A 25,489-nucleotide genomic window follows, 5' to 3' on the forward strand; every position below is an offset into this window, starting at 1 on the left:
CCGCTGTATTACTGCCCCCACATTTCATCAGCTGGAGATATTCTGAGAAAATATTCTGATTTCAGGCAAATCAGTTATGCATTGCTCATCAATTGATTGCTAAATGAAGCCTTTGTAAGAGTTGGAAATGAAAACAGGTGTGAAATCCCACTTGAGATTCAGAAAATAATTTATTAACACTGGCTAGACATACGGTTTATTAAAACAGTAAAGACCAAAAATACAAAAATACTCTTCAGAGCCTGTCACACCAATACTCTGATGTTTCAATGTGGGAGGGCAGGTTAATGTGGAAGACCTCCTGTGTGTCAGATGGAGGAGTCTCAGGAGGACTGTTGACCCCTGAGTCGCTATCAGGATTGGATTGGTTCAGCTCTCCAGCAGTGTGTTTTGCCTCCAGCTTCTGGACAGGAAGAGATGAATGCGCGGGCGGGGCCTCAGCCTTGGCTTTAATGTTTTGAAAGTGTTGCAGATGCACCACCTCCTTGTGCTCTGGTGCGCACGGCAGCAGCACGGAGAGGTCCTTGCGAAATTTGGAGCTCATGCCGAAGTAGATGAGCGGGTTGTAGAAGCTGGCAGACTTGGCAAAGAGGCGAGTGAAGATGCTGGTTGTGCTTGGCACGTGGAAACCCCAGGCTGACCACATAGACACCACCGCATATGGCGACCAGGCCAGGATGAAAGCTGTGCAGATTACAATGGAAATCTAGAGAGGAACACGAGGGAACAATTGTCAAGACTGGAATAACGTAAGAGGAGGTTTATTACAGACAGGGCACTTTAAGTGGAACATTAAAGAGTCTCATTCTATTTTTCCAATCAACTCGTATCCAATAAAAACCTCAGAAATAAACATTATTTTCCCCTATTTGCCTACCCTTGTGACATCTCTCTCCACCTTCCTTTGACGGATGGAGACGAAACCATCAGCTGACATGGCGTTGGTGTTCTTTACTGTGTTAATAATGGAGATGTAGGAGAAGACCATGATTATCACAGGGATGAAAAAGCAGAAGATGAGGATGGAGATGATGTAGGACTTGTGGATGGTGGAGTAATTGGCTTTGGACCAGTCCACCTCACAGGTGCCATAGCCTCGATCTAAGGAGCATAAGATGGAGAGGTCAGGTCAAGGCTATATTCCTTTCTTCTCTGAGGATATTGTGTGAGAACAGACCTGTGTAGCTGCCCCAGCCCAGCAGTGGAGCAACAGACCAAAACATCGCTCCAGTCCAAATGCAGATGAGTGAAACGGCAATGGTGTTATTGCTGATACAGTAAGCTGCAATAACACACAACAAGGAAACGTAACATGAATACAACAGAATATTCCCAAGTTATGGAACAGACTTGTTGCAGTTTGATAAGGTTAACTGTTATGACTTTGGCAAACACAGGACAAAAGTGAGAGGGACTCAAAGATGCAGCATTCTCGGCTTGTTATGTGTGACATTTATTGAACAATGAGGTCTTTTCTTATATTAACAGCCTTCGCAAACATCTGCAAGTGAAAAGAACTTCTGTTGACAAAGGACACTTAGCTTTGTATTCAGGGGAAGAAAGAAAAGCAATAGGTCTGCTCTGTATCTGAGCAGTCCTCATACATCTTATGTCAATGTACCATACAATAAGTGCGGTATCGTTTGGGAGAGAGGACTGGCAGTATACAGTGTTGATTACGATACAATACAATACATAGCTGAATTACCTTGTATTGTTGTTTGGATATCATTATATTATATTATATTTTTTATAGATCAACATCCGTTTCCGGTTGCAGTAGTTGCAGCTATACTCTGACACATAATACAGTTGATGATATCCCACATATATCACCAATGTTCATAGTTTAACCGCTTATGTAAGAAAAAAACATAACCACACACAGGTTTATATTGCTTGTGTTTTATGAACAATCACAAACATTGTAAAAACTCGCATCCCAGGCTGACAACCTAATTTCCATATAATTAAGACATTCTTCTGCATCAGTTACACCCCAAAAATAGAAAATGTCACCTCAAATTAACTTAATGACATGCTGGCAAAATGTAAATGTAATTGCTGGAGACTGCTGGAGAATGCTGAAGTTGGTAATAAGGTTTCATTAGCACTGGGATACACACTTTTCTGTCAGATACGAGCTGCTGGAATGTGAGACAGGCAGAGACACTTGTCTGAGGCTCTCTTTGTGTTATCTCACATGAAGTCAGGGAGGTTAGATCTGACCTTTGTTTGGATGGCATCCCTTAATGTATCTGGTGATGCTGATAACGGTCAAAGTGTTGATGCTTGCAAGGCCGAAAAGCAAGGTGAAGAAACCGTCTACCTGGAAGAAAACAGAGTGAGGGGTTGGTGAAATATGACATCACATCTTTAAAATGTCTTTGAATGATCATTGAAGCTTCAGGGCATAGATACATTGCCTGCCTAATAGTTCCAGACCTTTGTATCTTGAGTTTGTTTTGCTTTGGCCTTTATCAGATAGAGAAGCAACAGCTGAAGCGCTCTTCCTGCCCTTTTTGCCAATATGCTCCAGACCAGAGCATTTCCTCTCGTGTGAGCTGCAGGCTTTTTAACTTGCCGGATCAGCATTGGGGTATTAAAATGGCTTAATTATGGCTGGAAATAGATTTTACCTTGATTTCCACAAAATTCTCAATGCCTGCTAAATGCAATAATCCGTGAAGCGTTTTAGCATTTAGTCCATTGTTTGGGAAGATGATCTTTTAATCGCAGCTTCTGTTAAAGGGAATTATGCTACTCCGTTTCAGTCTGGCTCCAACTGTGCAACACCCAGCTCCCTGCTGTGCCACTTCCAGGTGACATGGATCAGTAAAGGTCTTTCCTGATCTTCCTTAGTCCTAATCTTATTACTGTTAGTCATCACGTTTTTCCCCCTTCACATTTGACAGGCATGCCAACGTCTAGACTAGTTTGATATTAGCATTAGTCTATTGTACATTTTCTGGTCTGTCCTAAGAATTTAGGACCAGGTGCATTAAGATGTTGGCTTCTTGAAATGATGTGATTTGATACTCAAAGCTCATCTCACACTATAATGTTTCACCTCTGTCTCTGCCTGAGATATCTGGCTCACAAGTAAAGACGTGAATTTGACAAGTATTTTTTATACACCTTGTGCGTTGCTTTGACAGTCCTTTCTCTGTATTCCCCTTTGCAAGATCAAGGGGTCCCATAAGGCTCTATCTTATTCAATAATATCCTGTCCCATAGTGTGCAAAACACAGAGATCTGGCCCAGCTAGCAATGGTTCATGTCCCATCATGCTCCATGCAGTAATCTGCTAATGCTTCTCACATGCCTGTCTCCTTCACCTCCTGTTCCTTCCCTCCTCTATTTCTGTCACGTCTTACTTTTCCCATTATTCACTTCTGACGGTCCCTCTCTCAGCCCACCTCTCTCAGGGGAAGGTGAAATGAGATGGGCGTACTGCTATCCCAATATTTCTCTTTTACCTGAAAACCTGAGATTAGATGTCTGAGAGATGAGATCATCTTAGTGGCTGTACTTAAGCCTAAGAGCAGCAGATTGATTTACAATGTCTCTCCTGCTCAGATGTTGGGGTTCACGCTTCTGAGACTGAAAGGGTTATGGTTACACCATCTTGTTTTTGTTCACTCACTGCAGCGCGGATATCATGGTTTCCACCACAGCTAGCCTTGAGCAAGAAAAATACCCTGGATGAATTTCAAGCTAAAATATGACAACTATTTAATTTCAAGCTGAGGCTGCAGGAGGAGGGAAACATAGAAAATCAACCGAACATTTTAGAAATTACACACAACTACTCATCTTTTAATTTAATACAAATTACTCATCTGCAACGTAAAAGCCTATCGTTAAATTTTACAACTAATGTCCTCCCTGCAGCTCTTATTTACTTCCTGTTCGGTTGTTGACAGGTGCCATGCTCTTCGAAGAGTTTCCCCCATTTAAAGGCCTCCACAGTGATAATCTTATTATAGATTTAACCTCCAGCCCACATGGCTACTAGCATAATCCCTTGCATGCACACACACACACACACACACACACACACACACACACACACACACACACACACACACACACACACGCACACACACACACACACACACGTATATTCACTTTACTGCAAGACTTCCACAGATTCCTTGAATGAACTTCATTAATTGGGATTGGCCTAAGAGAGCAGATGTATAGAGATGTGTTTTTTGCAACTCTGCACAGTCATCATATTCTGGCCATTTCCAACCAACATTCCTGGGATTTCACTAATTGTTACTGCTGTGAATTGTATAACAATTTAAGATTTGGTGAGATATTTGAAAGGAAGGATTTGAAGGACATACATATGTGTACACAGGATATATAGAATATTTTAAATTTGACTCTATTAATTCAAATGGTGTGGCCTTTACCTGGCAGGTCCAGATCCAGGTGATCAAATACCCATCATCCTTTAAGATATTGAATATTTCTAGGATCCCTCTGGAGTAGCCAAATATGGAGATGCTGGCATCAGAGATGGCGAGATTTAATGTGAGGAAATCTGTTGCCTGAAGCGAGGCCCGCTGTCTGTACAGGACAAACATCACTAAACTGTTTCCAAACCAGGACAGCCATCCTACAGAGAGACAAACATACAGTATATATATATAGTAATATTTAGTGAAAATCTAGTGAACCACATATTTTTTGGTATAGCACAGTATTTTAAATAAATGGAGTTGTGTATTGTAAAGTATATTATGTAGTATGGTATAGCAGAGTAGAGAAGAGGAGAACATAGTATAGGGCAGTTTAGTGTTGTATTGTTGAATAAAGAAGTAGATTATATATTGTATAGTATAGCAGAGTATACAAAAAACACTAAACTGATTTTAAGATTTAGTATAGTAGAGAAGTGTAGTATTGTATTGTATTATGCAACAGTATAATATAAGAGTAGAGCAGAGTATAGCAGACAAGAGTAAAGCAGAGTAGATTAAAGCAGAGTAGAGTAAAGTACAGTAGAGCAGACTAGAATAGAGTATGTAGAGTATAGCACAGTGGAGTAAAGTACAGTAGTGTTACATTGCATTGTTCCTAGTACCTGACCTCTTCATCATAATTTTTTTAGCTGCTAAACTACTAAGTAAAACTTAATAATTATAGTACAGACACCAAAATATTGGACAGAACAGAGAAAGTCCAGAGTAAAATCATTTTACTCTGTAGTAAGGTATCGATGGTGGAGATCCAAAGAATCTCATGTCTTTTAATAACTCTGTCTCTGTGTTCCACAAAATCCCTTGACTGCATTAGTTGACATGGACCAACAGACAAACAGTGCCACCAACCCAACCCAAACTTTCTGAGTCAGCAGTGGACTGGCCTTTGGAAACATGAGGAACAACAGTTGTTTGTGTTGTTGACATTTAAATAATGTGTGACTCCTTCTTTGCACTACGGAGTTATGGACGGCAAAACAAGTTTAAAATGAACAAATATTTCAAGCATTTTGTCAGTAGTTCTTTTAGGGTGCTTTTCTTTTGCATTTTTTTTTGACATGGGAATAATTCAATGAGAATTAAACTTTGATACTAAAATTGTGAAAATCTATTACAGTGTTTCAACCCCAAAGTATATTCACAGCATACACTATGAAAAACTGTAACATTTCAAGGTTCATTATGTTCCAGTATGTGATGGTCGACTTACCCAACACTAACAGGTAGACTCCAATGATGGTCTCTCCTTGTTCGGACAGAGGGGGTTCTGCATGTAGAGTACTGAGGTTATTATTCCTCCATGGAATATTCACTACCTTCACAGGAAAACTTTTCAGCATTATTTCCATGGCCTGAGTTTCGATGCCAAGGCATGAATCCTTGCTATCCTCTACAGTAGCTCCGCTCTCTTCTGCTTTCAGTAGACACTATGTGATCAGTAGGGATGACCAGTCAGTTCATTTTAAATCCAGCTTAGACGCAGTCACTAATACCTAACTGTCCAATTGATTGCACCTGTAATCCTCTCTATTTCTTAACAACTAAGCAGATAGAGATTTGGGTGGAAATCCTAGCCAACGGGGAAATGTCAATTGAGCTAGTCCACTCAAGGAAGTAATTTTGGAGGAGTTTCCTTTAGCCTAAATTAATTTAAGTCCTAAGACTGGCCTCACACAAAGACATCTTAAGGCCTGCGACAGAGTCCTACACCTATGCTGAACAATTTATCAAATTACAAAGTGCCTCCTCTGCTATTACTTAAATTTGTTATCATTAATTTTCCTGCTGCAGTTTCCAAGAATATTTTATGTGATTGCAATCCTGTTAGCAGCCAACTTGGAAGTTGTATGTTTCCACCAACACATAAACACAGAATAAGGATTAAAGTTATTAATGTGTCCAACTTTCAGCCAGATCCGTACATTCTCAGGATCCATCCATCTATCCGTCGTCAACCGCTTACCCTCTGTACAGGGTCACGGGGGGGCTGGAGCCAATCCCAGCTTACATAGGACGAAAGGCGGGGTACACCCTGGACAGCAGCAAGTTAGCTTAACCTAGCACAGAGACTGGAAACTGGGAAAACGCCGAGCCTAACTGATTACATAGTTCTAGTTAAAACTAATTTCTTTACATTATGTGAGTAAAATACATATTCTTATTTTGTGTAAAGGCCTCAAGGCAGTCAAAAGTTTCTGTTTAATGTTGAAAAATGCACTTTAGCATTGTTATTTATGTTCATACATTTATTAAATACCTGTTTTATTATAATACAATACAATTCATCACATCTTTGAAAAAATAGAATACCAGCAGGTTACAGAAATCCGACTTGCAATGCAATGCAATCTCACTCCACTGTTGCATGACGTAAACATGTTAATAATACTTTACTGCATGTACTACTATTTTTTTTTTTTAAACCTAGATTGACCTCCTTGAATGAAAGTTTTTCACAGATATGCCTGATGCATTTAGCACATAGCCATCACAATTGGCCATCTTGGATAGTCATCAAGCAATAAATATTTGGAAAACAAGAGAGTAACCACTGTTACGGTGTTGCTATCAATCAACTGACACTGTGCTCAAATGACTTGGAGAACATAACCATCATATAGTAACCCAAAATGGAGTTAAAATAACTGTCCACAAATGTGGACATCATGCATGAGAGGGTTAAACAATGTATAACATGAAATAATTAATGAATTAACATTACTTAGTGAGCTTTAAAGACATTGGTAGGTGGGTTTTATTACTTGTTTGAACAGAGCCAGACTAGTTGTTTCCAGTCTTCATGCTGAGATAAGCAAATCTCCTGCTGGCTGTAGCTTCATACAGACATGAGAGTGGAATCAACCTTCTCATCTAACTCTTTGTTAAATGTCTATTACAAACCTCTTTAACAGTTTGTTCAAACACAAGCCATACAGACCAACATGGGAACATCTTGTCACTTTACATTTTCTGAATATGGAGGCAGTGTTTATCCGTGATGATGATCAAGATGTTGGCTACAGTATATGGTCTAGCAAGAAATTACATCATTCGAGCCATTAAAAAAAAATCCCTTTGCATTTCACACACAAGTCCTGCACAATGACTATGAACAAGCACCTCCTCTCCAGACACATGTTCTAGCTTTTACTAATCACTTCCATTTACAAAAGAGTCATCCAGGTGAGGACTTCAGTCCTGCCGGCATGATTGCTAAAATGTAGAGCACATTCATCAAAATGTACACTGAGGGCAGAAGTATCCAATGAAGTATAATTAAGTTAGTATGAGCTGTGTGCACTGACAAATGTACTGTGCTCTGATGTCAGTGTGAGAGCATCTGGCACTCTAAAATTGTGTGCGACCCTCCCATATGATTTACAGTATTACAGTCAGAAACAGGCCATTTATTAGAGAGAGTTTGGGGATTTCACTAACACATGTTGGTCCAATTTATTTCCTTTTGTTCTGTGTAAACTTACAATGGCACCACATCTTCCCTCCTCCACCCTTCTCTTCTTCACAGTGAGCTTCTCTGTGGCAACACACCTACCGAAGGGGTAACCTGAACCGCCCCCCCACCCCTCAGTCTGTGTTTAGATCACAGTGTGCACCTTGTTTCCCTCCTCTGGCCGCCACAGAGCAGCTCTGCTGGCCCTCAGGATGTGGAGGGAAGGGCTGCTGCAGCCAGATGCCTCCTTGCTTCCGAGCCCTCCTCATCAAACCCTTTCTTTGAGCCTCTGAAAGCCAGTCTGGAGAGAGTGACTGAGCTGAGGGGAAAATGAACCTCTGACCCCAACTGTCAACCGTCCAGCAGCAAACACTGAACCCAGTCATGGCTCTCACCTCTGCCTTCACCCAGAGATGCCACACGACAGAGCTTTAGCTCTGCAGCGATCCCGGTGAGTGCAGGCCAGAGAGACAGGGAGTTTTCTGATGCCTCTGTGGTATGAGTCTTCTGGTTAAAGTGGATAATGTGATAATGGTTGTGGGAGGCATAGTACAGAAACCTCACCACACAACATACTCGCTCATAGCCGATGGTGCCAGATGTTAAGGTGTTAGTCGGAACTGCATGACAACTGACACTGTTTCGAATGGAAAGCCATGCCTTTATTGTTAGAATAATTATTACGAATGATCTTCACACCTACAATAGTTAGGAATGCCATCCTATTATAGTGAAAGTGAGGAGATTAGACGGCAAGTTTGGCAGCAAGTGAGCAGCGTAAGTGGTAAAGGACAGCTGCTACAGAGATTACATTGCTACTAACAGATGGTGCTACAAGGACAAAAAACTCACACGCTACTGTCAATAGCAGACATGAGACAAGTGTGTAAAGGCAGGATCTTGCAATTGGTCCACAGTCGTTCAGATATTTATGCAAAAATTCATCCTTACACATTTTTACACATGAGGTTTGCCAAGCTAAGCACAAAAGCAGTGACGTACCATACACTGTACAATGCTCAGGTGTTTGCACGCTACAGGAAGACATCAAGATTAGCTTAACTCTCGCCTGTATGCTTTGGCATGTGTGTGTGTGTGAAGCTTGGCGATCACAGTGCAGCCACAGTGGACCACTGTATCATTAGGCTTATGATGATTACTCTCTCTCTCTCTGTCGAGCGAAACCTGGGATGTGAGGGTGAAAGCTCACAATTTTCCAAATGGAAAATCACAGACACAGATACTATTATGAAGGTGTGTGTTAAAGGCTGTCTGAGGGCAACAAAGCCTCTCTTCAGGGACGACATAGACCAGGTCAAGAGACCAAATACAGGATCTGCTTAAAAAGCTCTATACACTTTCTCTCTCCCTGTCACTAAAAGAGAGACACAGGGACTGCTTGTATGAAGGCTCCACACAGTATGGAGGTAAATGGCTCGCCTGTCATTTCTTGGGTCAATCTGTGCACGATATTGGTAAAGTAAGGCCTTCATAGCACTACATTTTTCTGTACTTCCTTTAAGTTTAAAGACACAGGAATTTGGCCAACATGGCCTACAGTTGTCAAAAGGAAATCAGTGACAAAGTTTGTTCATGGAGGTTTGTCAAAATCAAATCTTTTTATTTATTGCCTCTATAATGGCTAGTGAACTTGTGGAAGCACCTCTTAACATAAGCGTATCAAATAAGCTCTACATGGGCAGATAGAAAAGAAAATTTGATGTACAACAGAAGAGACTTCTCAAAAGAGACTTTTAGCTTATTTTCAGAAACAGGATGACTGATTTAAAGGAACATCCAGCTGGCGTACAGGTGAAGATGGCACTGGTTCAGTAACAAACCCCTATAAACCACTCCTGCCTGCCCACAGCATGTTCACACCTCCTTCTCAAAGGGTTTGAATCTCTTGGGAGAAATCGGTTTTCGGTTACCATGTAAACTTGATGAGACATTAATACTACACATGCATGATGCTGTGCACATAAAAGGTCTACAGGAAAGTGTTACATTCCTTTGAGTTATTGGGCTCGCTGATATAATTCAGATGATACATGGATGTTAGTCTTAATATGTGAGATAAGACCTGGACAGTGTGATAATCCCACTCCAGAGATTCATTGTATATATGTAGATTTGTGAAATGCTCTGCGTAAGTAAAGGTTTTCTGAAATTCCCCCCATGAAGCCAACAGGACATGTAGTGACTTTACCACAGGAACAAAGACTGAACTGTTTTCCTTCTTTACCCTGCACCAAAACAGTTCAGCAACAGCACCAACAAGCCAGCAGGAGCATGGATTACTGCTTAAAATATAATTACTTAAAAAGAAGTGCATGGTGTTACAGAGCTTTTGTTTTGCTGCCCTACTGAACTTCAACACAGGAAAAGAACACTTTATATTATTGGTCTTATCTGCAATTACTATATTCAAGAGAATGGGACTGCGCTGTTTTCTGAAATACGTTTTGCATTATACCCCATAATATACCCCATAGGAGAAGAATAGATGAATGGTTTAGTATGCATCTAAAAGCAAGTGAACACAGGCTCTGTGTCGAGCCCAACGAGCAATGTGGATTGGTTTTGTGGCTCAAGATCTTTGGCCCTGAACCACATGCAAACATTTATCTGGGCACTGGGTCCAGTTTGCAATTTTGCCTCCAGAGTCTGTTTGTTTAAGCAGGTAACTTATGTAAGTAGGTCTTATTGAGGGTTGAATACACGCCATTCCCGAAGGGGTCTGTGCATCACCTTTGACATGAGGGGATATTTTGGCAAAATATGGATGCGGAAACGTAAATCCGCAAATTAAAGTCTACATTCTGTTGGGATACGGATGCATTCAGATGAAAAAAACATGGATCTTTTCCAAAGGAGAACTAAAGGATCTTCAACTGTCACCCTTTCTGTCCGGGCAAGTGTTGGGCATCTGGCAGACTGTGGCTTCTGCTTCCACTGAAGCTTTCCTGGAGTATCTGGCAGCCCTGTAGTCCTGCTTGGCAACAGATAGATTTGCCTCCTTGGTCTGAGTGAAAGGTTTATGCTCTGACACTGGACCCTGGATACTCTCGTCTGGCCTTCTGGGGATCGAGGAGATTAGTGACCTAGCTCAAGCTATCACGCTGCAGATCTCTATAGACAACTCGAGGGTTGTGGAAAGTAGAAAACAAGCTTGAAATTGTCAGTCAGGATCAAAGTCACATCAAACAAGCATTTCAAATCTCCTTAAATGCATTTAAAAGCATGACCCCATTAACAACATTGTTGTTCTCAGCTGTCCTGAAGCCCCATCAGGGTTGGTGAGTTGACCCGTGTGTGACAGGAGGTTAGTTATCCTCTCCCACAGCAAAAATGTGTTATCTTTAAAGATGACACTCTGATGACCCATGACACATGCCTGTTAGAGCCTAATTACGAAGGAACTGGATGAATGTAGCCCCTTCAAGGCCCCATTCTATCCTCAGGTTGTCAATTACTAAATTTCAGATGTAGTTCTAAATATTTTGAGGATGTCGAACATCGTATAAATGTGAAAGCACCGGACCATCTGAATCACCCTTCTAATGCTATCCGAAAGTCTATTCATGTACACATTGTGCTTCTTCACATTGAGGGTCACAGAGGACTGGAGTATATCCCAGCAGCCTTTGGATGTAAGGCAGTGAAACACTCCTGACACAGTTGGGTTGTTATAAAAACTCATAACTACAAGTAATTTAAAGGCATAATGACTAAGATTTATAAAAAGCACCATTCCCCCCTGTGGCCCCTCCTCAACGAGTGAGAGAGAGCAAGAGCAGCGGGAGCCACATTGCCAAGGTTTGCAGCCGAAGCCACACTTCAACCTGTCTTCTGTTGCCTGTGCTCTGTGTGAGTACGTGTATTTAGCTCAGCCCCTCGATCAAACAGACACACATTCCTGCAGCTCTTTATACATCCATGATACAGACAGAGAGCAGAGGAGAGAGAAGGGCAAAGTAATCTGGTCCCTGTTTTTTTATAGTGCCCGACCTTAAACCTGAGTCTATCCATTGTTTTAAATGCTACTCATTATAGCTTTAAGGGAATAGATCAACATTTTGGGAAATTACTTGTTAGATGAGAGGATTGATGATACCACTCTCTTGTCTCTACAGCAAATATGAAGCTACACCCAGTTAGCTTCACTTAGCAAAAAGATTGGAAACATGGGAAAACACCTAGCCTGATGATTTGCAGATTGCAAGACAGCTTTTTTTTTTTACAGGGAAAGGCTAGTTGTTATCTCCTGTTTCCAGTCTTTCCGCTAAACTAAGCTAGCTAGCTCCACATTTACCATACAGACACGAGAGTGGTATTGATCTTCTCATGGAACTCTTGGCAAAAAAGCGAATAAGCATATCTTTAAACTATTATTTTAAAGTGTTCAGTGTACCCGACTTACAGTCCATGTTTTAGGAATCTATAAGCAAATAAGCAAATCAGAACATGCAAATCATGAGGCCATTTTGTCGCATCATGGAAAACCCAGTAGCTACATTTTGTTTCTGTTTATTGATCACAGAATGGTCCACTGACCCATGTGGAGTGTATATAGGTCATTGCAGTCACAGATATAGATACTAGAAATATACAAAGCAGTGACAAAGATGCAAAAATAATCAAAGGACATATGGAGCCTAATCTAAATTAAAATGATCCATATTTCACAGCATGTATACAGGATGTGCAAACATTACATGTGATGAATAGATGCCACTGTACACTGAGGTATAGCCTGATCATGGAAGATCATGCACACATTTTGACAGGAGTATGTATGTACTGGCTAATAGTGACATGTGCAGAAATATGCACAGGGCAGGTACACTAGGGAAAGGTTATAAATGTGCATGGTGTAAACGGATGGATAGATGCACAGAGTACATGGTGGACGTAGAGAAACAAGTTCTTGTGAGTCTTTACTGCTGCTTTGTCTAGTTCATTCCCATATGTGAAGGTTCAAACTTCCAGAGCCTGGTCTCACTTAAAAGGAAGTGCTTTCGTGACCACCTGGCCAACATACCAGACAGTTTGTATAGTGGCTGTAGAACACCTGGCAATATCTGGGCTTCCACTTAAAATACCAGCCACATGGTATTGTACGTTAACAGTGTCTGTCTCTGATAGAACAGATGAGCCAACAGATCAATACTGTTCTGATCTCCCGTGTCACAACTTAAATCTGGCTAACCAATTTTGTTTTGAAATCCAGTTAAAATGTACCCGTCTCATTAATCAGTAAAGTAACACCACATAAAAGTCTGAGCTTTCATAAATCTAAGTGATGAAAATAGAGTAAGTACAATAAATGTATTCATCTTTTTGAAGATTGCAGTGGCACGTACATGCTCCATAAATAATGCCCCCTGCTATTATATCAGCCCAGTTATTAATCTGATCACAGTTAATCTCTTCCTCTCTCTCAGCGTAAAATATAAGGAGTGTTAGCAGCATGCTAACAGCTACAGCATGGGTGAAAATAAAAGCCAAGTACCTGCAGCAGTTTCATAAACTTGCAATAACTTATTATTTTGTCCACTTGGGGGCAGTGGGAACAAGTTGAGAACACAACATTGACATATAATTACCTTTATTCACAAGTTTAACCGAAACTACCTATTCACACATCCAGCAGTTACAGAGGAACATTATCAATCATATGGAGTTGTGTTTCTGGCCACTTGGCAAATGAAAGTCCTATGCAACCAACTCCTGATTGAAATCTCTGTCTATTCCGTTGCTAAACACCCCTCTATCTTCCCCAGCTAGCTTTTGAGTGATAATTCTCTGTAGGTTCATGACTACGAGCAATGCCTTTCACATAATTTTAAATTTTCTGAATATCCCCATAATCACAGAAAACAGCCACACACAAGTGCACCCTCCTTCATGCTTATTAATACTCTTCCAAGATGTTTAAATATACTTCTTAGTGTGGTAACAAGCTCTGTGGTTGCCAGGCTTAGATGGCTATGCAATATGATGCCAGTTATCAGTAGTAAAACTGGGCACTTTGCTGAGGTTAATTCACACTTTAATTATACAGTGATTTAGGCAGGATGCTGCAATGGTGCACATTACACTTTATGACCCTTGATGCTGTGCCACCCTATGATATATCAAAATCACCATCTAAAACATCTAATAATCACTGCAGTCATTTACTAGCTCAGGTTTTCTTCCTGTTCCACATGAGGTTGTGGCATTAGTTTAAAAGTAGTTTCCAGATGAAGCTTTTCCTGTGACTCAAGCCTCGTACATTTATCCTCGTACACATATACTTTATGTGTAAATTTGAGTTTGCTTTTTGACTCAGCATATGTTTATAGTGCCAAAGTTCAGTCATTTCAGAGAATCACCGTGAAAGATGATGTGATATATTTGCAAAACAACATCTCAGAGTGGCCACATTGCCCTCCCCCCGCAGACACCTCATGATCTGATGCTGTGGATAAGGAGACCTCTGTTTTACAGGTCATGTGACAGAGGTCAAAGTCTGCTCCTTGGCCAAATGCTCCTAGACAACAAGTCCAGCTTCAAATGTCCAGGCTCAAGCATGGCAGCTATTCTTGGTAATACAAAGTACAGAGTTTTTCATTCCACAAACCAATGTTACTTGCATGAAAAAGTACTGGATTTTGACCTTAAAGGAATATTCTTAAGCAATTCAAGAAATCCTACAGTGCCACAATGTGACACAGTATACCACAAAATAAAGATCTAAAAAATACCACAAATGTGTGATGTGTGTTGTGTTGTGGGTGGTGCTGGGAGACACTGTGAGATGCTGTAGGACACAGAGAGATGAAAGAGCTCCAGGCCTGTTCCTGGGAACGTGGCCAACTGCTTTGAAACATCCTTATGAAACTAAACCTCTCCGTAGGCTCATTTCAGCAGGACATCTTTGATAGATTTTGGTGTCCTGCACAAATTGACAATTGAGTAACTGCTTAAGAACAGTTACTTGAATCATGATACACAGGTACACATGATCATCTACCGTTGACCACAATGAAATGGTCGTCTATCATAAGTGAAAGCACTATGTAAACATTTTGAGTTTCTGTTGACATGTTTCATTGGACTGAAGTCGTTTCATATGTCAAATATCACTATAAAGAACCTTCCTTTTTATATTTTATACAAATTGCTGAAGGGGGCTCACAGTGCATGCCAACATGTTCCGATATGCAAACTTGTGACTCTCTAAACTGCTTCAATCCTTTTGGTTTTATTGCCAAGACAGGAATGTGTGTTTTGCTTAACTCTCTCAATAGCTGCCAAAGCAAATCATATTCAAAAGGCCTACATTTAATTGCTTTAATATTTGCACATACCTATTCCACCACATACAAAAGATTGTACAAGAGCAGCTGTGTGTGCTCTGTGATCCTGATTTTAAAGACTTAGAAAGCCATTAGCGAGAAGCTTAAGATATTATTTTGTGAAGAAGAACTGCTTTGCTGATTGATAATCCTTCTCTTGAAAGATGCACAGTTGTTGCACCTTTCTTTATATTTGTTAGTTTATTTTGTTTATTTATTAGACTAAAAAAGCTAAAAGCTTGTGTAATGTAGCAAACTCGTCGCTTGCACACATCTCTCTGCTGAAACGACGGTGGCATGGTCTGATCTATACTATTGGACTATCGTCTCTTGTGGTAGGTAGTAGAGACAGGATGGACTGGCAGGTTTGTTAGCATGCTAACTATTTTATTTGTTCCATTGTTAAATTTTTGAGTGCATAATGGTGGAAACATTAATACAGTTAAATAAAATGGTGCACAAATGTAGTGCACTATAGTAAATAGGTAGAGAAATTCAAACACAGCCTATGGCTGACCATTGTCACAATTTCAGCTCTGATACTATGGATTAGTCACCCAATCTGGCCTTCTAGAGCTTTAAGTAGATGTAGCTGGAAAAAGAGATGATTAAGCACTGTCCTGTGTGAGTTCACTAAAAGTGCAGCTGAAGTTCATCATCACTGTCAATTAAAGACCTGAACGGGGTCAGAGGTGGGGCTAAACCATAACTCCTGTCCTCACATGAATGACCCGAGGGAAGGGCAACAAGATAAAAAGGGGAGGACAAGGGGAGTGGGAAAAGCAGAATGACAGAGCATTATTCTTGTGAAAATGCTCAGTCCTCGCTGCACTTTCACTTTTCATCAAGGGTTTTGGCTGCACACGAGCTGAAGGAATGCACCGCGGGGCAGCCAGCAGCTCACCTTGACAGTGCACCTTTCCCCTCAGCATTGTCTCTCTGCCCCTCCCTGCATCAAACCCATGTCTCAACATGTCCACCTCTGTCCAATGCCAACATGTACCCTGAGCATCATCTGAGCAGGATATCTGTCCACACTAAGGAAGGACATCTCTGTTCTCCTCCATCCTTATTTAGCTTTTACGCAACTCCTATTTGATGTTCTGTCTAGAGGGCCATCTGGATGTGAGACTGAAAACAGATCTTGCAAGAGATGTGTTGACAAGCTGCACTGACTGATGTCAAGTCTAATAGTATACATCTGCACAGTTTGTATGAAGTCAAAGTAAAGGGTTTGGCTCCTGATCACCTTACAGAGGTTACTGAGATTAATGGCTTTTCAGGTCATGTGTGGGCATTACAGAGAGTTTGCTCTGCTCTGTCCACCTCAGTCTTTTTACAGCTCTGTGGCTGCAGGTTGCAGTGGGAGAGAAAATACATGAGCTTAACTAGGTTCCCTCCAAGGCATGCAGACATGGATAAATTCACTGTACGTTTTTTTTTTCTTCCAAAAACACTTCCTAAATCCCCCATGGCTTAAAATAATCCCTTCCCTCTGCTGATCAATCATTAACATACACGCTACAACATTTTTAAAAATGTTGCTTCTCCACAAGCTGTTTCCTTTCTACACCTTGTAAAACGTTGCTGGCCTCTCAAATTAGATAGTGAGATTGTAAGCCTAGCTTTTTCTGACCTTACCACAGACCAATCACTCTGCTAGTGTAAGAATTTATCAGGCATACAGTCAGATGATTACTATAAACGCTTTCCATAAATACAGATCAGACAACAAAAACAAACATCCCCTTAGGGTTTCTGATGAGCCAAAAGCATACAATCTCATTTTAGCTCTGCTACATTGTGTCTTGAGAGTAGATGGCTCACTTTCACAATTGTTATTTATCTTAACTATTTTTCTGTGTTTCTTAACTATTCCTAATGCTCACATGTGTCATATCCGACCATCATTAAGATTTTAAAATATGTAGCATATAGCCATATAGCTCAGTCAAAGCACCTGGTTAAAACCACAACTTTAGTGAAACATTTTCAGCTTTGGGCTACAATCTTTAAAAGCAATGGAATTCTACCAAAGTCCATACAAATATCATGACGACGTCTATGATTTTAGATTTACAGTTTAGAATTGTTCAATATTTTTGGAAATACTCTTATTTGCTTTCTCGGTGTTAGATGATGGATTGATGCCACCCATATGTCTGTGTGGATAGCCAGTAAACTTACCATAGCAAACACCTTGTGGTTTTACAGGGGGTTGTTTACCGGTCTCCACTGGTTCCTAACTGGCAACTAGTACCAGACAAAAATATGTTTGCCATATATCCTAGCCTTTTTAAAACTCAGTTTTTTATGGATTGAAAAAATGAGATTTAACATGTTAATTTGTGATCTGGAGAAGTGCTGGTAGGCCAATTTTGTTACCTTCGGACAGCCAGGCTAGCTGTTTCCCCCTTTATCCTAAGCTAAGCTAAACTTCATACTTACTATTTACTGTACAGACATGAGAATGATATCAACCTTATAATCTTCACAAAAAAGTGAATAAGAGTATTTCCCAAAATGTTGAAATATTTCTTTAAACATTCTTTAACAACTTTAAACAGCTTAAAGTTCACATGGTCTAGATAGCCCAGTTTTTGTCCTTGTTGCTCCAAGCTAAGGCTGACCTGGTATAAATAAGCCAATGTTCACATTTATTCTGTATATATGTACATATCTACTGTATTTACCAATACTCCATTTTTACCACTCTCACACACCCACTCTCACAGATCATTAATTAAACAGTGAGCAAGAAAAATAAATTTGCTCATAAAAGACAGATGTTGCCATTGGATACAAGATTTGACGTGGCTTGTAGCTTCCCATGGTAAATGAAGTTATGTATTAGGTGTGCAGGCCAAAGGAACAGTAGCAGCCAGTGCTGGAAAGTGGACACACTCAGTCCTGAAGGCTTTTCACTGTGTAAGCCCTGGACACATCTTTAAACCTAGGGCGATAAATGGGCCAAATCCACATTTTTAAAGGAAATCCCTCTCTACCACTTCAACAATCTGGCTTTTCTTAAAAATAGCTGAACTCACAGCCACTCTCATAACATGGCGCTGCACACAGTGAGTGCACTGTCTTTTGGTCTTTTAGCATCTAATGTACTACTGTAAGGCAGAACAATTGACAAACTAAGTCTGGTTTATAATGAATATCTCCGGAAACTCAAAGAATAATCCCAGCATCTTTAAAGTGAGATCCCCATCCCTCCCATCCACATACTGCTTTCATAGCGGGCCACTTGAAGAAACACTCAGACTGTTTGCTCAGTCAGTGAGAGGTTCTCACTGTGTTGACTATTATTCTACTCTCTACAGGGTGGGCTATTTCACTGGAGGTATCAAATGATCACCTATTCTGTTTTCCCGAGTGGATGTAGTAGTAAAAGCATCAATGAGCCACTGTGAAGGTGTAGGCCTCTGACACGCAACCAAAAAGGCTAGCTGTCAGTCATACACAAGGTTTAAACCACCTCAATAATACTCTATCTTCTGTCAGTTTGAAAATTTAGCACACCATGTACATAAGATAATCGCTCTGTACTGTAATTACAGGTTATTTTAAAAGCAATTACTTGTAAGAATGTTGACATGGGGTGATTAGCTAATTCTACCACCTGTGGGCATTTACTTTATATTCAGATATGGAAGTTGAAAGGTGTGAAAATAACATGACTAAATGGCCTTGCAACTAGTCCATCATACAGAACATTAGTTTACTGTGCTGGATGCTCTCAGCGAAGAGTAAACAAGAGAAAAAAAAGAGGTGATGACTAAAGCGTAGCCCTTAACACTCTCCATTCCTGCCTGGCATCGTGAAAGAAGCTCTTCAGTCATGACAAGTAAAAAAAAAAAAAAAACAACAACAACAAAACCCCCCTAATTCCATCCAACATGTCTCCCCTGAGGAAAAGAGAGTAGTCCTAGGTGTGGTTGCAGCTGTGGGAGTGAGTGTTCTTCATGATAAGTTCAAGCAGCGTGGAAATAAAACTGAAGCCAACTGTAATTAATCGCAGAAAATGTTTGCTTTTGCAGAGTCTGTAAACATATACAGGAACAGACGGCGCAGCTGCTGGGCCACATAAACCACATGCACCACCACCAGCTGACCATAGGAAGGGCCTTTGGGAGAGAGGTGGGCTTTAAGTCAACTATTTCAGCAGAGTGCACTCAAAAGTTCTATGACTGACCACAAGCATTTAGTAAGCTTGAATCAGCCATGCCCCGACAGCTGGTGACCCCCTGTGCGAATGTGAGACTCCAGCCTTGCTAAAAGATAGTGGCACCTGCGTATATCTGCATGAACACAGCAAAGCTCCTACAAGCGGAACCATCAGCCTGACAGGGAACCCAGCAGAACATGGACTTTATTTTCATTGATAGCAATTCACTGCATTCCATACATCTGTGGTTGCAGGCAAAATAATATCGGCTCATTCTTGATGCAATTTGAGCCACAGAAAGAGTCGTGGAACAGGTAGAAGCAGAACGGCAGCGCCATCTACCTACAAAAGTGAAGTCTGCCCCAGATGTAATTTAGAAGTAAGAACTTTCATGGATATGCTGTATGCATTTGTTTTTCTTTAGGAAAAATGTTGAAATCTTAAAATAATCTTAAAATATACCTTGGTGTTTTTTTTTTTTTTTTTTTTTGGCATTCCACAAATCTTACAACCCCAACCAATGATTTGAACACTTTTTTAGGATTAATCATAAAGGCAGACGTTAGGTAGACATCACAATGAACGATGATTTAATAAGTTGGTATCCTGTGAATTTTACAAAGTTTAGGGTTCTGTCTGATTTAAAAGAAAATGAAAACAATAATGCTGGTGAAACTTTAATGAATGTATTTATTGATGCATGAGGAAAGTGGGAGGCCATTATAACCCTGCACAATGAAACTTTTCAACTCAATGCCATAACTCTACGCAATAAAATAAAAGGTAGCTGGCCAACACGACAATTCAATTGGTCTATATTAGTATTTGTATCTACAAACTATATGCAAATGTAAAAAACCTAATATAATACAATAAGCAACCAAACTGTCATTTCTTCTCCCAATTATTATTGCCTTTGTGTACAAGTACAGAGAGCACTTGGTGATCAATACCATCGACATGTGGATAAAGCAGGGAACCACTGGATGAGTAGTGAGGTTATGTAAGGATTTACACAAACTTGCTGCCCCCTTGAGGCAAGAGAAGGATCCAATGTTATTATTCAGCAGGACATTCTTGAGAATAAATAATTCAATTTCAACAAGCAAGACAAGTGTTCTAGGAGTGCAGTAATACAGTAAAGAAACCAGCAAAGTCTTCCCATAAAACAGGAAACGCACCACCTGCCATGTAATATTATTTACCAACCTACAAGGGATGTTTGTTGCTGTCTTTTGAGGTAATTTGGCCTAACAATGTCTTTTCCCCGTACAGTACAACTGAGGACTCAACTGTAATTCTATTTTAAGTTTTTTCTTCTTTTTAGAAGTGAAAAGGAACTATCAAATTCAAAAATCTGTTGTGTCACCAAAATCTTTGTTCTATTTGGTTATAAAAAGTCTTCGGGCTAATGCTGGCGTTAATGTGCTTCAGGGAGTCCCCAAAGTCTTTATTCTTGTGCAGTAAAGAAAGTTTTAAAAATCTTACTAGCAACGTCTTCCCATCAAATGGGAAATGCACCAATTGCCACATGTCCTAATATTTATACATTATTGCTTTACCAACCTACAAACAGGTTTGTTGCTGGTTTTTAAGTTCATTTGTGTTAATGACGTATTTTACCCGTTGAGTAAAACTGAGGACTCGACTGTTATTTTATTTTCATGGTTTTCCTTTGTAGAAGTGAAAACGAACTATCAAGTTCAAAAACCGGTTGTGTCACCAAAATCTTTGTTCCATTTGACGTACATATTAAGAGTCCCTGGGCTTACGCTGGGCTTAATGCGCTTCAGGGAATCCTCAAAGTCTTTTCTCTTGATGTTACGCATCTGTGAATACAGACAAAACAGCCTTACAGATAAATACTGTTGCAAAATGGTAGCCAAATGGGCATAAAGGAAATAAATGTATTACTGTGAGCACTTTAACAGCATTACCTCACTAGCAGCCATACTTCGGACTTGGTCTGGTCCCAACTCTGTAAGAGGATTTTCACATGAAAAAGAAGCAGGTTCAGCTCACAGCAGAGGCTAAAATATACATTAACCATAAGATAATGGGAGGAATACCACTTACCTCTAATCGGCCCGAGTGCAGCATCTTTGGCTAGTGACGTGAGATCACTTCCTGAATATCCTGCAGTCGCTCTATCAAGTTAACATATCCAGGAGTTAATGCACGTTAACGCAAAAATGCAGTAAAGGCAGTAAGGCATGTAAATAGGAAACTCACTTAGCAAGATAGGACAGCTCATTTTTGCTCAGTGGATTGCCTTGCTTTCCCAAAAGGTTTTTCAGCAGCGTGAATCGTGTCTGGAGAGAGTTAAAACACAGTGAACTTGAAAACATGTTGTGCCATTCACATTTCAAAGCAAACAAAGACAATGATTGTAGTGACGAACTGTGGCGATGGGTCCACAGCAAATACCTCTTCATCCGGCAATGTCACATAAACCCTTTTTGCAAAGCGCCTGCAAGATTAACACAAGAGAAAACGTGTAGTGAGCGTGTACAAAAGAAACAAATAATTATTGTGCAGCATGTGAAGTTGCATCGCGTACCTCAGTACTGCTTCATCCAGCTCCTGAGGCCTGTTGGTTGCACCCATTACTAGCACCCTGTCATCCCCTCCTGACTGCACCTGAAACAAAGAAGCACTGTTGTGAAAATAACACCAGCGTTCTCTGAGAAAGCCGTGACTTAAAACACTCTGAAAATGTTTCACGATCAAATGTCAGAGACCGTAGAGTGACCGCTGCTGTTGCTCTCACCCCGTCAAACTCAATGAGGAACTCGGTTTTTAATCGACGAGAGGCATCGTGTTCTCCCTCCCTCCTTTCACAGAGCAAGCTGTCAATTTCATCTGCATGTAAAATAAAACAAAATGAGGGGTTTATTTATGAGCTGCAATGTGGGGGATAAAAGTGTTTGGGCACATTTAGTATATAAATAGAGTTACACAAACCAATAAATATAACAGAGGGCTGTAATTCTCTGGCAACCGCAAACAGTGCTCGTACAAGCTTCTCGCCTTCTCCCACCTGTGATGGTGATGATAGGAAAGGTTAAAAAAAAAAAAAAACTACACTTAATTTAGTGTAGTGTAAAGCACTAAAAGTGTTTTCTTACATATTTAGACGTCAAACTGGCAGCGCTGATGTTGAAGAATGTGGCATTTGACTCGGCTGCGACTGCTTTGGCCTTGTGAGAGGAAGTAAAGGCTGTGATTCAGTTGATAATAATGAGCCAAGTATCGGTTTACTGTGTTTGAAAGAACGCTTAACTCACCAGCATGGTTTTCCCATTTCCAGGCGGTCCAAATAAAAGCAAACCCCGTGCGGGAGCTCTCAGGCCAGTAAAGAGCTAAATATGAAAAAAAACATTAAGTGTAAAACTGAAAAAGTCAAAATAATGTACGCAGGGACAAACCATTTGTAAGTCACCTCTGGTCTTAATGCAGGGAGGATGACAATCTCCTGGAGTGCTTGCTTGGCCAGTTCCTGTCCAGCAATGTCTTCAAAGGATACAGACACGCTGCTGCAATGAACACAGAAAGGTACTTTATATGCAGCTCAGGATTTTTTCATTTCACTGACGGCGAAATGTGAAGGTGTTGTAATAGAGATGCTTCTAAATACCTGTCAACAATTTCATTCAGAATCAAGTTGGCCAGTTTGCTGTCCACATTCTTGAAATTTTTCATATCCTTCTTTGGGGGCTGTTTCCCAGCTGCAGGTCTTCCATTTTGAGCTTTCCCTCCATGTGGGGTCACCTTAGCAAGAACAAAAATATCCAGAAAGCATTACGCACTTCATCAGAATCAGATGTATTGAAATAGCATTCAACTGGACAACTAAATGTAATTAAAAAAAAAAAAAAAAACACCTTTGGATTTGAGGGTCTAGATGGGGGTCTGACCGCAGTGGGGGGTCTGACCGCAGTGGGGGGCCTGATGTTCGTGGACGGACTTTGCACGGCGGGCTGGCTTTTGGGCACAGGCTTTGGTTGTGGAAGAACACGACTTGAGGTCTGGGGATCACTTCTCCTTTTAGTTGCCAGTGTTGCCTCTGTGAAACAAGAACAGAACTATTATTTTGGTAAAACAGAGTCTAGACTTTAGGATGACAACCAAGATGCCACTTACCTAAAAGGGAAAGCCTATCTTTTGCCATGGAGAGATTGGCGACCATTTTATCTTGAAGCCTCCTCGCTCGCTCATATTGATCTCCTGTTAACACAACATGGGAGTGTTGAGGCTGAAGCATGTCAACACTGCACACCTTGTACACCTGGACGTCCTAACGTTACCTTGTCCCTTGATCTCTACCGCAATACCCCTTTCAAGCTCAGCAATCCCTTTCTTGTACCACTGCACAGCCTGCTCCTTGTCTCCTGTTATAATAGAGGAGGGGAGGTGTTGATAGCAAGCTGTCACAGACAACACACCAGCTACTGACACAAGACAATAAACCAACCTGTGTCATCTTCGTCGATCTTTAAAGCCTTAGATACACACTCAAACGCCTGCTTATGGTAGTTTTTAATAACTTCACCGCTGTCTTTGCTTTTACTTGCGTTCATATTAGCCGCCTTACTCTCACGCTAACGTTACCTTGTTCTCAATTGTAACTTAGAGTTAGCTGTTTATTGAACAGGACACTGTAAAATGTAGCTTTTAAATAGCATTTATAATTGGGTCAACAACAAAAACATCTTCTCCCACTGGCTTCCGCTTTCCGTGTATCCGCTTGACAGCTGTCCCCGCTCTCCCGTTCTGTCCCGCTGACAAAATAAAGAATACAAATTCCGGTTAGATTTTCTGAATAAAAGCGTAATTTATACAAACGTAAATGACTAAATGGCCTCTGACTTGACGTGTAATACAGTATTTCCCATATCAACTTCCTGACGAGATTTTGTTCAATTGTGAATTGTAAATAAAGGAAGAGGGGAAAAAAAGACAAAACAAAAAAAAGTATTTCCCGTATCATATGCTGCATTTCCTATTCTAGACATTACTTAAACATTTTTGTATTGCATAAAGATCAAATTAAAAACATCGACGCCGAGGATATTTAGGGCCCGAGCACGACCGTGCGAGGTCCCTATTGAATTTGCTCGGATTATATATATTTTTTTTCTTTTTTTTTTTCCTGCAAAGTAGGCCCAAATGACATGGCCTAAACATACTTGAAAACTCACCAAAATTTGCAAACATGTCAGAACCGGTGAAAAATTTCGTATTCTACAAGTTTCGCACATGGGCGTGGCAAAATGACTCGCTAGCGCCACCTAGAAAATTGGAAACAGGAACAGGAAGTCGGCCATTTTGAATTTTATGGCCATTTTTGGATGATTTACACACTTCGTACTTTAACGAACTCCTCCTAGGGATTTAGTCGGATCGACGTCAAATTTCTGCTGTGCCTTCTAAAGGCATTGACGATGAAAAAGTTGTGCTATTTGCGCGTTTTCGTCAATGGGCGTGTCCGTGGCGTCGATGATTCGCTATGAAACAGGAAGTTGTTGTAACTTCAGTGTACATGTTCACATCTGGACCAAACTGTACATCTAGGATGAGAGTCCCGCCCTGAACACATGTACATGCCGACATTCACCCACAGTCATAGCGCCACCTGCTGGCAACAGGAAGTGACTTTTAACAAAGCAGCCCCCGCCGCACGTTTCACCTACGTGCACGAATTTTCTGTGGTACGTGTATCTTGTCCAGACGCACAAAAAAGTCTCTTGGAGCCATAGCCTAAACCCAACAGGAAGTCGGCCATTTTGAATTTTACGTCAAATTTTGGATGATTTACACACTTCGTACTTTAACGATCTCCTCCTAGGGATTTAGTACGACCGACCTCAAATTTATGCTGTGCCTTCTAAAGGCATTGAAGATGAAAAGTTGTGCTATTTGCAAGTTTTCGTCAATGGGCGTGTCCGTGGCGTGGCGTCAAAGATCAACTCTTCGCCATGACACGGAAGTTGTCGTATCTTCCGTGTACATGCTCACATCT

At 40.7% G+C, this 25,489-nt stretch overlaps 2 protein-coding genes across 2 annotated transcripts; both read right to left on the bottom strand.

Moving 5' to 3' along the window:
• Nucleotides 1-151: 151 nt before the first annotated feature.
• Nucleotides 152-5,845, bottom strand: LOC123984144 (opsin-5-like). The gene is made up of 6 exons (XM_046070856.1): nt 5,707-5,845; nt 4,425-4,630; nt 2,230-2,329; nt 1,178-1,282; nt 878-1,101; nt 152-706 (listed from the first exon to the last, which is right to left on the bottom strand). The coding sequence occupies exons 1-6, from the start codon at nt 5,843-5,845 to the stop codon at nt 236-238; spliced, it is 1,245 nt and encodes a 414-aa protein (XP_045926812.1). The 3' UTR covers nt 152-235.
• Nucleotides 5,846-20,137: 14,292 nt separating this feature from the next.
• LOC123984392 (spastin-like) lies at nt 20,138-24,292 on the bottom strand. Its single transcript, XM_046071248.1, has 16 exons — nt 23,942-24,292; nt 23,775-23,858; nt 23,611-23,694; nt 23,352-23,533; nt 23,105-23,238; nt 22,910-23,003; nt 22,755-22,829; nt 22,596-22,667; nt 22,432-22,507; nt 22,238-22,329; nt 22,028-22,107; nt 21,895-21,937; nt 21,700-21,779; nt 21,544-21,614; nt 21,405-21,445; nt 20,138-21,296 (listed from the first exon to the last, which is right to left on the bottom strand). The coding sequence occupies exons 1-16, from the start codon at nt 24,045-24,047 to the stop codon at nt 21,171-21,173; spliced, it is 1,440 nt and encodes a 479-aa protein (XP_045927204.1). The 5' UTR covers nt 24,048-24,292; the 3' UTR covers nt 20,138-21,170.
• Between the last annotated feature and the right edge of the window lie 1,197 nt (nt 24,293-25,489).

This window comes from Micropterus dolomieu, linkage group LG15 (assembly GCF_021292245.1).
Source record: "Micropterus dolomieu isolate WLL.071019.BEF.003 ecotype Adirondacks linkage group LG15, ASM2129224v1, whole genome shotgun sequence".
Taxonomy (NCBI): Eukaryota; Metazoa; Chordata; class Actinopteri; order Centrarchiformes; family Centrarchidae; genus Micropterus; species Micropterus dolomieu.

What these genes read in the sequence shown, in the direction of transcription:
- LOC123984144 (XM_046070856.1), bottom strand. Translation starts at nt 5,845, where the DNA reads ATGGAAATAATGCTGAAAAGTTTTCCTGTGAAGGTAGTGAATATTCCA. An exon ending in GGGCTGGGGCAGCTACACAG is followed by an intron (nt 1,102 to 1,177) that starts GTCTGTTCTCAC and finishes TATGCTCCTTAG; the next exon opens with ATCGAGGCTATGGCACCTGT. An exon ending in TGGAGAGAGATGTCACAAGG is followed by an intron (nt 707 to 877) that starts GTAGGCAAATAG and finishes GTTCCTCTCTAG; the next exon opens with ATTTCCATTGTAATCTGCAC.
- LOC123984392 (XM_046071248.1), bottom strand. Translation starts at nt 24,047, where the DNA reads ATGAACGCAAGTAAAAGCAAAGACAGCGGTGAAGTTATTAAAAACTAC. An exon ending in TCCTCATTGAGTTTGACGGG is followed by an intron (nt 22,108 to 22,237) that starts GTGAGAGCAACA and finishes TCTTTGTTTCAG; the next exon opens with GTGCAGTCAGGAGGGGATGA. An exon ending in GAAGTATGGCTGCTAGTGAG is followed by an intron (nt 21,297 to 21,404) that starts GTAATGCTGTTA and finishes CTGTATTCACAG; the next exon opens with ATGCGTAACATCAAGAGAAA.